General features: G+C 46.3%; 1 protein-coding gene and 1 long non-coding RNA gene across 2 annotated transcripts; one reads left to right on the plus strand and one right to left on the minus strand.

Moving 5' to 3' along the window:
* Window positions 1-4,742, minus strand: LOC128902310 (uncharacterized). Its single transcript, XR_008463739.1, has 3 exons — window positions 4,268-4,742; window positions 1,807-2,028; window positions 1-587 (listed from the first exon to the last, which is right to left on the minus strand). It is a non-coding gene; the product is annotated as an uncharacterized LOC128902310 (long non-coding RNA).
* On the plus strand, window positions 4,494-12,139 carry SLC46A2 (solute carrier family 46 member 2). Its single transcript, XM_054185067.1, has 5 exons — window positions 4,494-4,587; window positions 4,687-5,844; window positions 7,412-7,495; window positions 9,106-9,262; window positions 10,728-12,139. The coding sequence occupies exons 2-5, from the start codon at window positions 4,779-4,781 to the stop codon at window positions 10,783-10,785; spliced, it is 1,365 nt and encodes a 454-aa protein (XP_054041042.1). The 5' UTR covers window positions 4,494-4,587; window positions 4,687-4,778; the 3' UTR covers window positions 10,786-12,139.

Here is a 12,139-nt window from a genome sequence, read left to right on the forward strand (position 1 = left end):
TTTTGGTTTTGAACCGAGTTTTTACAGATTATTCACTGTAGTTCATTCAGTAGTGAGATTTTTTAATAGTTATATTTTTGCTATAGTTATTTCATTTTTCCAGACTGTCCATTTTTGCTTTATTCAACATCAGATTGCTTAAACTGTAGGTTTCATCCCATTTCTCAAGTCTATTGCTGCCTGCACACTCTTGAACTTCGCAGTGCTTCCGTGCCAAACCCATATATGCTGACAACAATTTTAAAAAGACATTAAAATTAATGAAATGGAGGATGCGCACACACAAAAAAAATCATTTAGCACCAGGATTATCTGGGGCTTATCTAAGAACGACAGCAGGATTTGTTCTGTCGTCCAGCTGATCAGGCAAGCACCAGGTACCTCAAGAAGCTTTTCTTCTTGCCTCCATGGAGAGGATTAATGTTAAGGCATACAGTTAGCTGTCAGCACTATTAATCACCTAATTTCCTCAAGCTAAAGAAAAAAGAAGCCAACTCAGCAAAAAGAATGTGTCGAGGATGCTGTGTTTTGTCTTTCCAGCAGAGGGAGAAGCCCACAGGAGACTCCAACCAGGTAAGCAGGAAACTCTGAAATCAGAAAAACAGACAAAAATGTGACATCTGGGGGTGAAAGCAAGACAACGCAGATTTCTGGAGCTGCTTGGTCAGCCAGTGTCTGTCCTAAAGGAGAGGCTGCCATTTCCAGCCCGTCACTGCTCTCCTGTGTTGCTCTCAAAGCAGTGGGGAACGCCAGCTTCTTCCAAGGGAAGGATGGTGGACCTCCCCTGCCCTGGCATGGGCTGACCATGCTTCACGTCAGTGCACCCCATGAGGTCTCTCCATGGAGCTAATCCGTTCTCCAGTTGTTCTGCAGCTTGCACACTGCCCTGGGCTCTGCTCCTGTGGGGCAAAGATGAGGCCTCAAGGCATGGGGGAACGAGGCGCCATGTGCTTGCACTGGTGTGGCCTGGGCTTCCTCTTCCTTCCGTGAGCAGCAGAGGAGAGCAGACGTCCCCATAGGTGATCTCAACATTTCTGGTGGTGCTGTGCCTCCTGAATGCCAGACTGATGGCCCAGGGGTCTCGGTGTCTGAGACACTTCAGGGTGCACCTATGAGGGCATGGTGCTGTGTTTTATTATGGCAATGGTGGACTTAACCACCTGTTGTGCTACAGACTCCAGCACCAGCATCATGAGTTTCCAAACAGCCTGGATGTTGTTTTCCAGAGCCACTGAAACAAGGCTGACAGGGTGGCCTTTTTCAGCCAGGTGTTAGCGTCTGCCACTGGTGGCTCCGGATCCCACAAGACAGCTGCCCTGGACAGGGGTGCCACATCCCTGTGGCGATGCAGCAGCTGCCAGCAGCCGCTCCCCCTACCCCACGCTGCCAGCTTTCTGTGCAGCCCCCGCTCCCCTTCATCTTCCCCAGCTCTGCAAGCGGAACCACAGGCCTTGTGAGGGCAGGGGAAATAGATAATTAAACACCAGCCAGTGAGGAAGCCAACCGCCCAAACCACAGAGAGAAAGAGCACAGCTTGGCATTATGGTCTGTGGTCATTTATGACAAAGACCTATTTTCTGAAGGAAAACAGGCCATCACCGAAATAGATGCTTCTCCCCACTGTTTTCAACCAGCCCTCCCTCTCTCCGGTGCTGCAGTGAGACCACAGCTCCATCCTGGCTCAGACCTGGGCTCTTCCCAGACTCTAGTCATGTTTCCCTGCTTTGGCACCACCACGAAGCCGCAGCGTGCATCAGGACGATCTGCATGTACCAAGTAGGAAGAGGAGTTAGAGAGCTGGTTCACCACCTTGGAGGCGAAATATCTTTCCAGCCAGAGACTGTAAATCACAGATCCCATCAGCAGGCTTAGGTGATGGAGAATAAAAGGGTTTACATCCCCATGACGGGTTACAGTGCTGGATGTCAAAAGGACCTCTTCAGACGAGGAGGGCTGAAGACCAAGCTCCAAAATGCTGGTACCCGCCAAGCCTGGCTGACCCGGCATACTGAAATCCCTACAGCAACCCTGTTCAGAAAGAAGAAGTGATGTAACTGTCATAAATCATTTAGAAAAAAGAAAAAGCAATTCTCCATAGGAATGTATAATGTTGCCACAGGGAGATATTAAACACCTTTATTTGGCCAGACTGACAAATGTTCACGAGCTGGTGCACCATGGTACACCATGGAGGCCTCTAGTGGGCCTCCAGACAAGATGGCTCTAGAGAGGGGTGCCCTAAAACAATGTGTTCCTTTTCCAGCAGGCTACGCCAGTGTATTTTTGCTTTTTGACTAGTCTCAGTGATTCTGTAGGTGCATTTTTCTTAAATGTCAAGGGCCACTCTCTTAAGACTCCATGGTGTTTATGCCACACAAACTTATTTTAAAGTGGATGCAAATGTCCCTATAAATATTAGTAATATGAGACCTGGGCCCCGTGGAAAAGCTGATGCTAAAGAATAGTAATTTTGGAGTCTTTGTGGCATCAAGTGAATATGGTATTCATGAAAAGCATTTTGCAGTGGGAAATATTCGAGAGCCTGAGTTAAACTTTTACTTTAGCACTCACTGTTTTGCAATTACTGACGTGAAATTACATCCTTCCATGCGAACTAGTTCTAAAAAGTACATTTAATGTGAATGAACACTCAGAATATCTTGGAAATACGTATGTAATTCATGAGATCACTAATGGCATTTAGCACAGTTCATTAGCTATCTAGGCCGGAATAGCATTAAGCATAACGCAGTATCACCTAAATGTCAAGAGTGTCAGATGAATAAGCCAAGCAGCCTGTATATGCAACAAAGTGTGGAAGAAAAATATCCCTTATTTAAGAGCTGAGCAGATCTGCAGTCTTTCAAGCATAGTGCCTGTAACATACCTCTGCACTCCAAGATAACTCACGTCCCAAATTGCAGCTTGAATGGGACAAAGTCATTTATCTTTCCTTCTAATGTCTGGTGGAAGAGACAGGGCTCCCCGGGTGACACGAAATGTGGCAATTCCTCTGGTTGCGTTTGTTGCCTCAATTGGTCACAGGCTGATGCTTTGGGGTTTTTAGTAAGGCTGTCTGGAATTTCCATCCTCTGGAAATGCTCCAGGGTTTGGAGAAAAAGATTTGTCCCACTTCTGAATAAAAACTAAAGAAACTAAACGCCTTTTGCAGAAAATCTGGGGGGGAAAAAAAAAAGCCAACTGTTGGAACAACCCACATTATATTTTACAGCTGTCTAGGAGTCTTTTGGCCTGACAAAAACCCAAATTCTGTGGTGAAACTGAAATTGTCTAGCAGCAAATCATTCTAGCAGACAATTCCCCACTACTTTCCCTGTTAGTACTTGGGACCTTTTTTCCTTGAATTGAAACATAAAACAAAAATTATTGCACAACTGAACTAAGAGTGAAAAAATTAAATTCTTGAGCCGTGAGTACACAGGCATTGAGTAAATGTCACCTGAATCAACACAGAGTGCAACAGATGGAGGTTTTAACATTGTTCTTACAAATTAATCATTAATTTATTTTTTAAAGTAACCATCATAAATCTTCCTGGAACAGACTGTTACTCTGCCTGTTATGATTCATTAAACCAGTGCAGAATGAGATCATTATCATTTAAGTTAGCATTTTTGTGGCTGCCAAATATCCTCCGAGTATTTCCTGCAGCTGGGACCGCAAGCATCTTCCTCGGAGCTGGCAGCCAGCTTGCGCCATATTCTGCTCCAAGAGCTTCTTGTGCTTCTGGCCAGCCGTCCCCCTGGCCACACCGCCGTCCCCGCTGGGACCCTGAGCTGCTTGCCGTGGGTCACTTCGCATGACCCTCCTCAGAGGCACGGCCACTGCCCTGAGGATCTGGGACTGGAGAAGGCTTCCCTGAAGGTGGTCTCTCACCCACCCCTGCCTCCAGCTCAGCGGTCATCAATGCCTTTTGGATAAAGTGGGACTTTTCCCCTCCTCTTGGAAATTCCCACGTTGTAAAGCCAAAGGATGCAGCAGGCAGAGTGGCAGGCGTGGGACGCAGGTTACTGAAATTAGGCTTTTTCCCTTTTGATTTCTTTTTGGTGTAATTTCCTGACCGTGTTATTGAAACAACGATGACATAAGGGGCACGATGCAGCAACAGGGCGGATGGGAGCAGGTAAGAGCAAAAGAGCCAACAACATATTTGTGTAGAAGAAAGAGAAAATAGCCGTCGGTAAGGGGAATTCAAAAATTATCTGACAAAAAAGCACACACCCATCCCCCGCTCCCCCACAGTCACCTTGAGACTCCTCTGGCATGTGAAGGATTCCAAAAGGGAAAAACAAACAAACAAACCAATGCAAAACAACAAACCAAAGAAAAAACAAACCACGACTCCAAATTGCAGCAATTACTTGATCAGGGCATTTTCACTTCCTAAACTAGGAGAGTGAAATTCCCCTGGGTCATCTGACCTCTGTTGAAACTGCACCAGGAAGAGGAGCAGCGGCGGCCAGCGAGTGCAGGGCGTTCTCCGGCTCTACAAAAGCCTCTTGTGCGTGAGCTGGAGATCAGAGCACTGCAGGGATGTGCGTGCGTGCATATACGTAGCAAGGCGAGGTGCAAATATCCTCCCAGCCAGATCATCTCTTGCACAACTCTCTGACTCTCTGCAGCCCGTCTGACCTTTTGTTTTTCCCTCCGCTGCTCCTCTCCAAGCATGCCTCCAGAGCAGAGCTTCTGAAGAGCCGTTTCCTCCTGTGCATCTCCCTGAAAACAGCTCTCCCCAAGAAGAGGTGGTCGCCGGCAGCATGGTGGGGGTGATGGTGATGAGGACGTGGATTGAGCCAGTGGTTGCAGGTTCTCAAGTGGCCAGTGCCTTCTACGATACAGCACTGCTGCTGGTGGTGAAGAACTACTACAATCAGACCAACTCCACTGCTCCCTCCCATGCACTGGAAGATGCTCAGCAGAAGGCCGTCTCTAATTTTTATATCATCTACAACCTAGTCCTGGGCCTGAGCCCCCTGGTGTCAGCCTATGGCTTGTCCAAACTAGGGGACAGGGTGCATCGGAAGATCCCCATCTGCTTCCCTCTTCTTGGCTACTTGGGCTCCAAAACTCTCCTGCTCCTCCTGATCCTGCTGGGCTGGCCAATCGAGGTGATGTACGGGGCTGCTGCCCTCAATGGGCTGACGGGTGGTTTCACCACGTTCTGGGCAAGTGTCATGGCTCTGGGGTCCCTGGGCTCTTCCGAGAGCAGGAGGTCTCTGCGTCTGATCATTATTGAGCTGGTGTATGGCCTCGCTGGCTTTCTGGGAAGCATGGCATCTGGCTACCTATTTGTTGGCTTCAATGACCGCTATCGAGAGGGCACTGTGCTGGTGGGCTGCAGCATTGCTTGCTATGCTTTCTGCCTCCTCTACAGCATTTTTGTCCTGACAGTCCCCAAGCCAGCAGCTTCCTGCCCAGCCAAAGCCAAGAGTGCAGAGGAGGTGGGCAGCCAGCTACCAGCCCACAAAGAAGCAGCAGCAGGGAGTTCCCAACCTTCGGAGAGCAGCAGCTCCACTCCAGTATCCCCCTCAAAACTCACCATCATCATGCTGTTTGTGGCAGCAATACTCTATGACCTTGCCGTGGTCGGTGCAATGAATGTGCTCCCACTCTTCTTGCTCAGGGAGCCTTTAAGTTGGAATGCCGTACAGATTGGCCATGGCAATGCTGCTGGGTACGTGATCTTCATCACCAGCTTCCTAGGGGTATTTGTGTTCTCCAAATATCTGAGGGACATTACCATGATTATGATCGGAGTGATATCCTTCAGTGCTGGAATCCTCATCATGGCCTTCGTGCGGTGGACGTTCCTATTCTACATCGGTGAGTTGAACAGCCACTCTCGCAAGTGAGTGAGAAAGGGATGTTTTAGTGTCAGGAAAAGGGCTTTTGCTCTGTTTCACCATGAGTTTTGGAGTAGGGAGCTCAGAAAATGAGCAATTCGCAAGAGGGCCACATCACCATTCCTCTTTCCCCACATCTCACTTTGTACTCAGCACCCTACAATATCTAGAGGAGGCATACACTCCTGCCGAGGCTTAGTTTAAGCCTGATTAACTTGTAACTCATCACTTGGTCATAGCAGGGGAACAATGCTCACGCCACAGGGGAGGGGGAATTGTTGCTGGATACCTGTACTAGTCAGACCACACCACTGCATTAATGGGAAGCACTTGCTTCTCGTGAGGTAAGGCTTAAGCTGCAACAGAAACAAATTGGAAATTACTATTAAGCGAATGTCTTAAGATGTGATTTATTTTTGTTTCATTAGGGCATTTATGGTCAATGGGAAACTTAATAGTGAAACACTGGAGCTGCTTCAGCAACCAAAATATCATGAGAATGTAGTGTACAAATCTTACACTACGTATAAACCACCAGGGGACGGGTAACAGTAGATGGGGCAGCATCCCACGAGGAAGGAAAGGCAAGTTTATTGTTGGGGGTAGCCTCTGGAGGAACAAAGAAAACAAAACCCAGGAACTGCATCCATTGTGGCGGTGAGGTGAATGATTTATATCTGACAGAGTATCGTGTGTTGCATGGCTTTGAGGTTTTGCTTCTGAAAGTGAGGAAACGATCTAAGAGAAACAGCCTGAAGCGATTTTTCTGTCTGCCCCTGCAGGGAATGAGAAATTGAAAATCAAACAAAGTTATTCTAAAGGGAAAGACAGTAGGTTATTTTATTTGTGTGCAAACATTGAGTGCAATTTTTGAGATTTTATTTGTTTAGGCGTCGGGCTGGGTAACAAAAGATAAAAAATTTTAAAAATGCCGGTTTAATATTGCGCCCATCATGAACGCATGCTGCTACACAGTGTGCAGGATGCTTATTCCCTGCATTGCAGAAACACCTCGGTACACTAGACATGGACCAAGTCTTCACTGAGGTTGGCCATGCTGACAGGAAGGTAATTCCAGTTCCCTAAAAGTTTTCACACTGGAGAAAGCCTAAAATACTGCAAGCCAGAAGCACCAAGATAGAAAACAGCTATAGTGTTACAAAGGTACCGTTGCTGTCAATGCTGGGTAGCATGGGGTCCTCTCTCTGCTAGTTAGACTCAAAATCATTGGCCTCGCTATCTCAAAGGACAGTGCTATATTCCATCCATGTCAGAATTTCAGGCTGAGACCAAGAGACCACAGCTCATTTGGGGAAAATACCTCTGCTAGTGGGAGCAGAAGGTGGCTTATCCACCATCGCTTCAATGAAGTGAGGACCTACACTCCTACCAAAGACTGGTGGTTCTTTCTGGTCCTCAAGGGACAAGAAAAGGTGAAACAAAGGCCCTGCCCAAGCCAGAGGCACATAGTCTTCAAAAGCAGTGGTTGGTGTGTTTGGAGATAAGGAGCAGATACTGACGATAACTACATATTCCTTGCATTGCAGCACGGGCGGTGATGCTCTTTGCCCTCATCCCCCTACCAACCATCAGGTCCATGTTATCCAAGCATGTCGAAGGATCATCCTACGGTAAGTATTTTTGTTACCTTACTGATCAAAAAACCCTCAAATCCTTCCATTCAGCCTAAGGTACAAAGAGAAAGGTAAATTATTGCCGCAATCTGTGCTTTGCGTAATAAAAACAGAACACAAACGGGAAGGGAGGAGCAGAGAAACTTGCAGGACAAGACTGTCACATCCAAACTTCTCCTTGGTTGCGTCATCATTTATTCACAAGATTTGCAGCATGTGCTTCAAGAGACTACTATCAGTGTGCAGCTCAAAGGCAGGGAAAATACCTGAGGAGCTGCTCAAAAACACAGTGCTGCCGGGAAAACCAGGAGAAGCAAGAACTTGGGTTGAAGCACTGTGATAGACCATTTTTTGGCTTCTTTTGCTTACAGTTTTGGGAAGGATGGATTTATTTAATCTTTTTTCAGTTATGCTCTCTAAACACGTCTCCAAGTTTTACCTGGCAATTCATTCCTGTCAGGCCATGATTTGACTAAGGAAGGATAAGCTTTGCATAAAAATTATCCCATTTTAGTAATCAGGAGCCGAAATTCTTTCCTATTAAAATTTGTATTAGAAAATAGTAAAATGTACGCATTTTACAACACCGTGGTCTGGATTTAGACACCACAGACAGGACCGGCCATGCAGTCAAATAGCACTTCAAGCCCATGACTGCTCGTGCCTCCTCCAGGCATGTTCCCACAGCCACCCTTTGCACCCTTTTCCCTCCTGCTACATGAACCCCACACTGCTCTGTCACCAGCTCGTTCCTACTGCTTGTCCTCCCCGACGTGCTCTGTAGAAAACTTGCCCACCTGCCACAAACACCGCAGCTCACACCCCAAATTAATCATTATTATTAATCATAATGTTGTTTTTAACCTCCGCCATGAGCCACACAACACAGGCTGCACCCGAGCAGGATGATGCAGCAGGGCAGCCCTTGCCTCCTGGTAGCAGCGTTGTCTCCTTCAGTGGTGGCCACTGTGTGGCTGGAGAAGGCTGCCAGGGCAGCAAGCTCAGCACAGAGCCCTGACCTTGCTCCCAGTTTGCACATCCCAGCAGGGCTGGGTTACTTCCCCTTCCCCCATTTACCATGGCAGACACAGAAGGGTGCACTTCAGCAAAAAAAGCTGGCTCAACTAGAATTCCTTTTATGCCTTTCCTGCACCCTAAACATGGCACAAATCAGACACACACCTCCCGATTTCAGGCATTATTATCATTTCAACCCAGCAGACCCCTCCTGGGGCCTAGGGCAGAAGCAGACCCTGACTAAAATTTCTCCTGTCCTGAAGATGTTAGCCCAGGACTACCTTGCTACATCCTGTGGAGAGGAGCACTTATTGCCCAGTTTATGCTGCTTTTCCAAGCAGCTACCTCAATATCCAGTCTGTTTAAAACAGACAGTTTTCTAGTTGGATCTCTTGTTCTATGCCTAAAAGAAGGAAAAGTCATTTAATTCTGGTCCAGAACCGCAGTGGCTGCAAGCTCATGCCAGCTGGCACTTGTGAAGCAATGACCGCATCCCTCCTCCATGCAGCGGTGATTCTGGGTTCCGCAGGGAGGTACCAGGGCTGGCTTTTTTTTCCTCCCAGGTAACAAACTATGTTCTTGTTTTACAGGTAAGGTGTTTGTCCTGCTGCAGCTGTCTTTAGTCACCACAGGAGTAGCGACATCTACACTCTACAACAAGATCTACCAAAACACACTGAACTGGTACAGCAGCTTCTGTTTCATTTTGTCTTTCCTAGTCGGCTGCCTGACTCTCCTCCCCTTAAGGTAAGGAATTAGGAAGGGTTTTGTTCAAAGGGAGATCCTGTATTTTCTCCATGTGTCTTTATTCTATGTCTAAAGTGTATAATACAGATGGGAAAACTAAAAAAAAAATATTTGGATTTAAAAAGAAAAAAAATTGGAAAAAGATAAAAATTTTGCAGAAATGAGTTGACAACTGTCAAGGAGATTCAAAGCATGAAACCTGCAAGTGATCTAGTCAATATTTTTAATCTTCTTTTTGTTGAAAGTAACATGAATTGCTGTAGGAGGAATATTTGGCAGTGTTTAAGAGCTGATAATCCCAGGGGACAAAGCCTTCACACAAATGTAGTGCTTGATATTCCAAAAATAGTAGTAGGTAGACCGAGGGAAAAATCCTACACAAAGTAAAACGTTTTTTAAAAAATCCATTATGGGTTACATACTCATTGTGATAGAAAAGAATAACCTGAGTCTCCCTCAGGTGTTCCTTTCAAAGAGAAACCATTACCACACAGTGAAGAAAATTACTACTTTTCTGATCCAGTGAATTTGCCCGACTGTACAGCTACAGAGCGACTGAGAGGTACAATTTCCAGAACAAGTTTTAAGCAAAAAACCAACTAAATTTAAGAGAAAAAGCTGAAACAGCATCTCCATCTACTATTTCAGAATTTTTGAGGGATCTCCCTCCAATTCCCACCTTGCCTGTTGCCCCCTCCCCAAGACCCTCCAGCTCGTTGCATTACTAGAATAGCGAGACTCATCCCATATGAAGTTAAAGTGAATTGTGATAATAACACTAATTAACCCCTGCAACAATATTTTCATTCAGATATAGGGCAGGTACTGGATAGGCTAATGTCTGATCCCAGCCAAAATTCTTGCCAAGTTTTGCTGTAGTTTTTTTAAAAAGATAATCGTAGAAAGTCTAAAGGCACTGACTTCAGTGTTATCACTTAAGAAGAAAAAGCAACGCCAAAGAAAGGTCCTAGACCATCAGCTCTGCCTCATCCAGGGCACCGAAGGCTTTCTGAACTCACGAAACACATTTGACACCTGGTGTCAGCAGGACTACGAGTGTGGGGAAGGGTACTTCATACTCATCATTGCCCTGGCTCTGCTTTCCTCCGCACTTTTTCCAGACACAAGTGACTCGTCTCTTAGGCACAACCCTGCTGTCTCTAACAGTGAGTCACTGCTTTTTAACAGGCTCTCCAAATAGAAGTTAGCACGATTATCAGCACAAACACTGGGATTAAGTCTTGAAGTATGAAAGATGACAAATGGTGACGATTTCATTGCTTGTATCGAGAGTAACTTATAGAGAGGCTGGCAGATCCTCATGAGGAATCGCATGAGCACTCTGCCAGTGCCAGTCACCCCAGCAAAGTTTGAGCAAAAAAACTGATGGGGAAAAAGCAAACTGTAGTTTTATAAAGTAGCTTGCTAGCTCTCTTGCAACCTGCATTTTTGTTGCTCTTTACAGCATTGTGGCCATCAAACAACGTTCAACCACTGGCTCCCTTCAGATTCTGACCGAGTGACAGAGGCTGCACCAGCTAAAGCATCTACTGGTCTTTATCAACTCTCTGAGCTGCCCAAGTGGAAGGTTTGCCAACCATTAATCCCTGCAGTTATCATCATTACAGGAAGCATCTCATTTATGCTTCCACTCGACAGCGTACCCCGGCCTCTCAGCCTCTCACCCAGGACAAAGAAGTTTGCCTTGTTACTTCTGCAGTGCATCATCTCTCAGAGTACGGGCATTGGCTATTGCACACCAGCAGCCCTCAGGGCATCTTCCTTTCCCACTGGCTTGCTTAGCAATAGTGACAAGAACAGGGCAGAAATGAAAACACATCATTCTAGACACATCATTCACCACGGAACAGGAAAGCAGAGCATCAGTTTTCCATTAGTGCTGCCTTGTGCGTTCATTCAGAAACCTCAGGGCAGTTCTGTGACTTTGGCTGATGAAGCAGCGGTCTGCAAGCTGCACGTGCACGGCTGTCAGCAGGACACACTCGCTCTACAAGTGGTACGGAAGATGTGTCAGCCCAGCTGATCAGTATTATGTAAAAGTCCACTAAATACAGAAATGCCACTGTAAAAAAAATAATGTAAGATTAAGACACTCCTAGTAATCCCTACAATAAACCACTCCTGAACAGATGTTGATGCCCCTGACTTCTGGGAGACTGTCCTACTGTCCCCAGACTCCTCAGGGGAGGACACCTATGACTCAAGAGCTGATACCGGCATTTCAACTCACACCATCAGGATGTACTACTCTTCTAACAGGTTAAAAACAGGTAAGTGCAGCACACGACTCCTCCAGGCTTTACAGGGATGTAGGGACACTGATGCTGGGTAATGGTCACCTTGTTACCCCAGCTTTATGCTGGGCGAAACCCCTACTGAAAGGAACCTCATGCAATATAGCAACTGGCATAAGATATTGTCAAACCCAAACATGATTCAAAAGACTGGCATGCCCCAAAGGGATCAGTTCTTAAATTATGTGTCTACTTACATGCTAATGAATCAACACGGATTAAGTGGCTTCCAAGATCCTGGACTAAGTAAAGGCAAGTTAAAAGCCCTTCAGTAACTGAAATAATCTGGAGGCACATCAGGCAGCTTCAGTTCAAGCCAGAGATGCAGAACTTGATTACTCACTATGCAACTCCTTATTCTGAGGAAGTTGCTGCCAGTCCTGTTCCCCCCGCCACACACACACGCACTCTTATAACCTTTCCTCAGCTCCAAGCTTCACTTTCAAGTAATAACAGATGTAAGACAGCAACAGACACGTGACTTTTAGTTAAATCAGCAGCAGAACAAGATTTTAAGGGAAGGGTACTTCTGCAGTAAGATAGTGATAGCCCAGTAAAATAA

The sequence above is a fragment of the Rissa tridactyla genome, chromosome Z, assembly GCF_028500815.1.
Source record: "Rissa tridactyla isolate bRisTri1 chromosome Z, bRisTri1.patW.cur.20221130, whole genome shotgun sequence".
Classification (NCBI taxonomy): domain Eukaryota; kingdom Metazoa; phylum Chordata; class Aves; order Charadriiformes; family Laridae; genus Rissa; species Rissa tridactyla.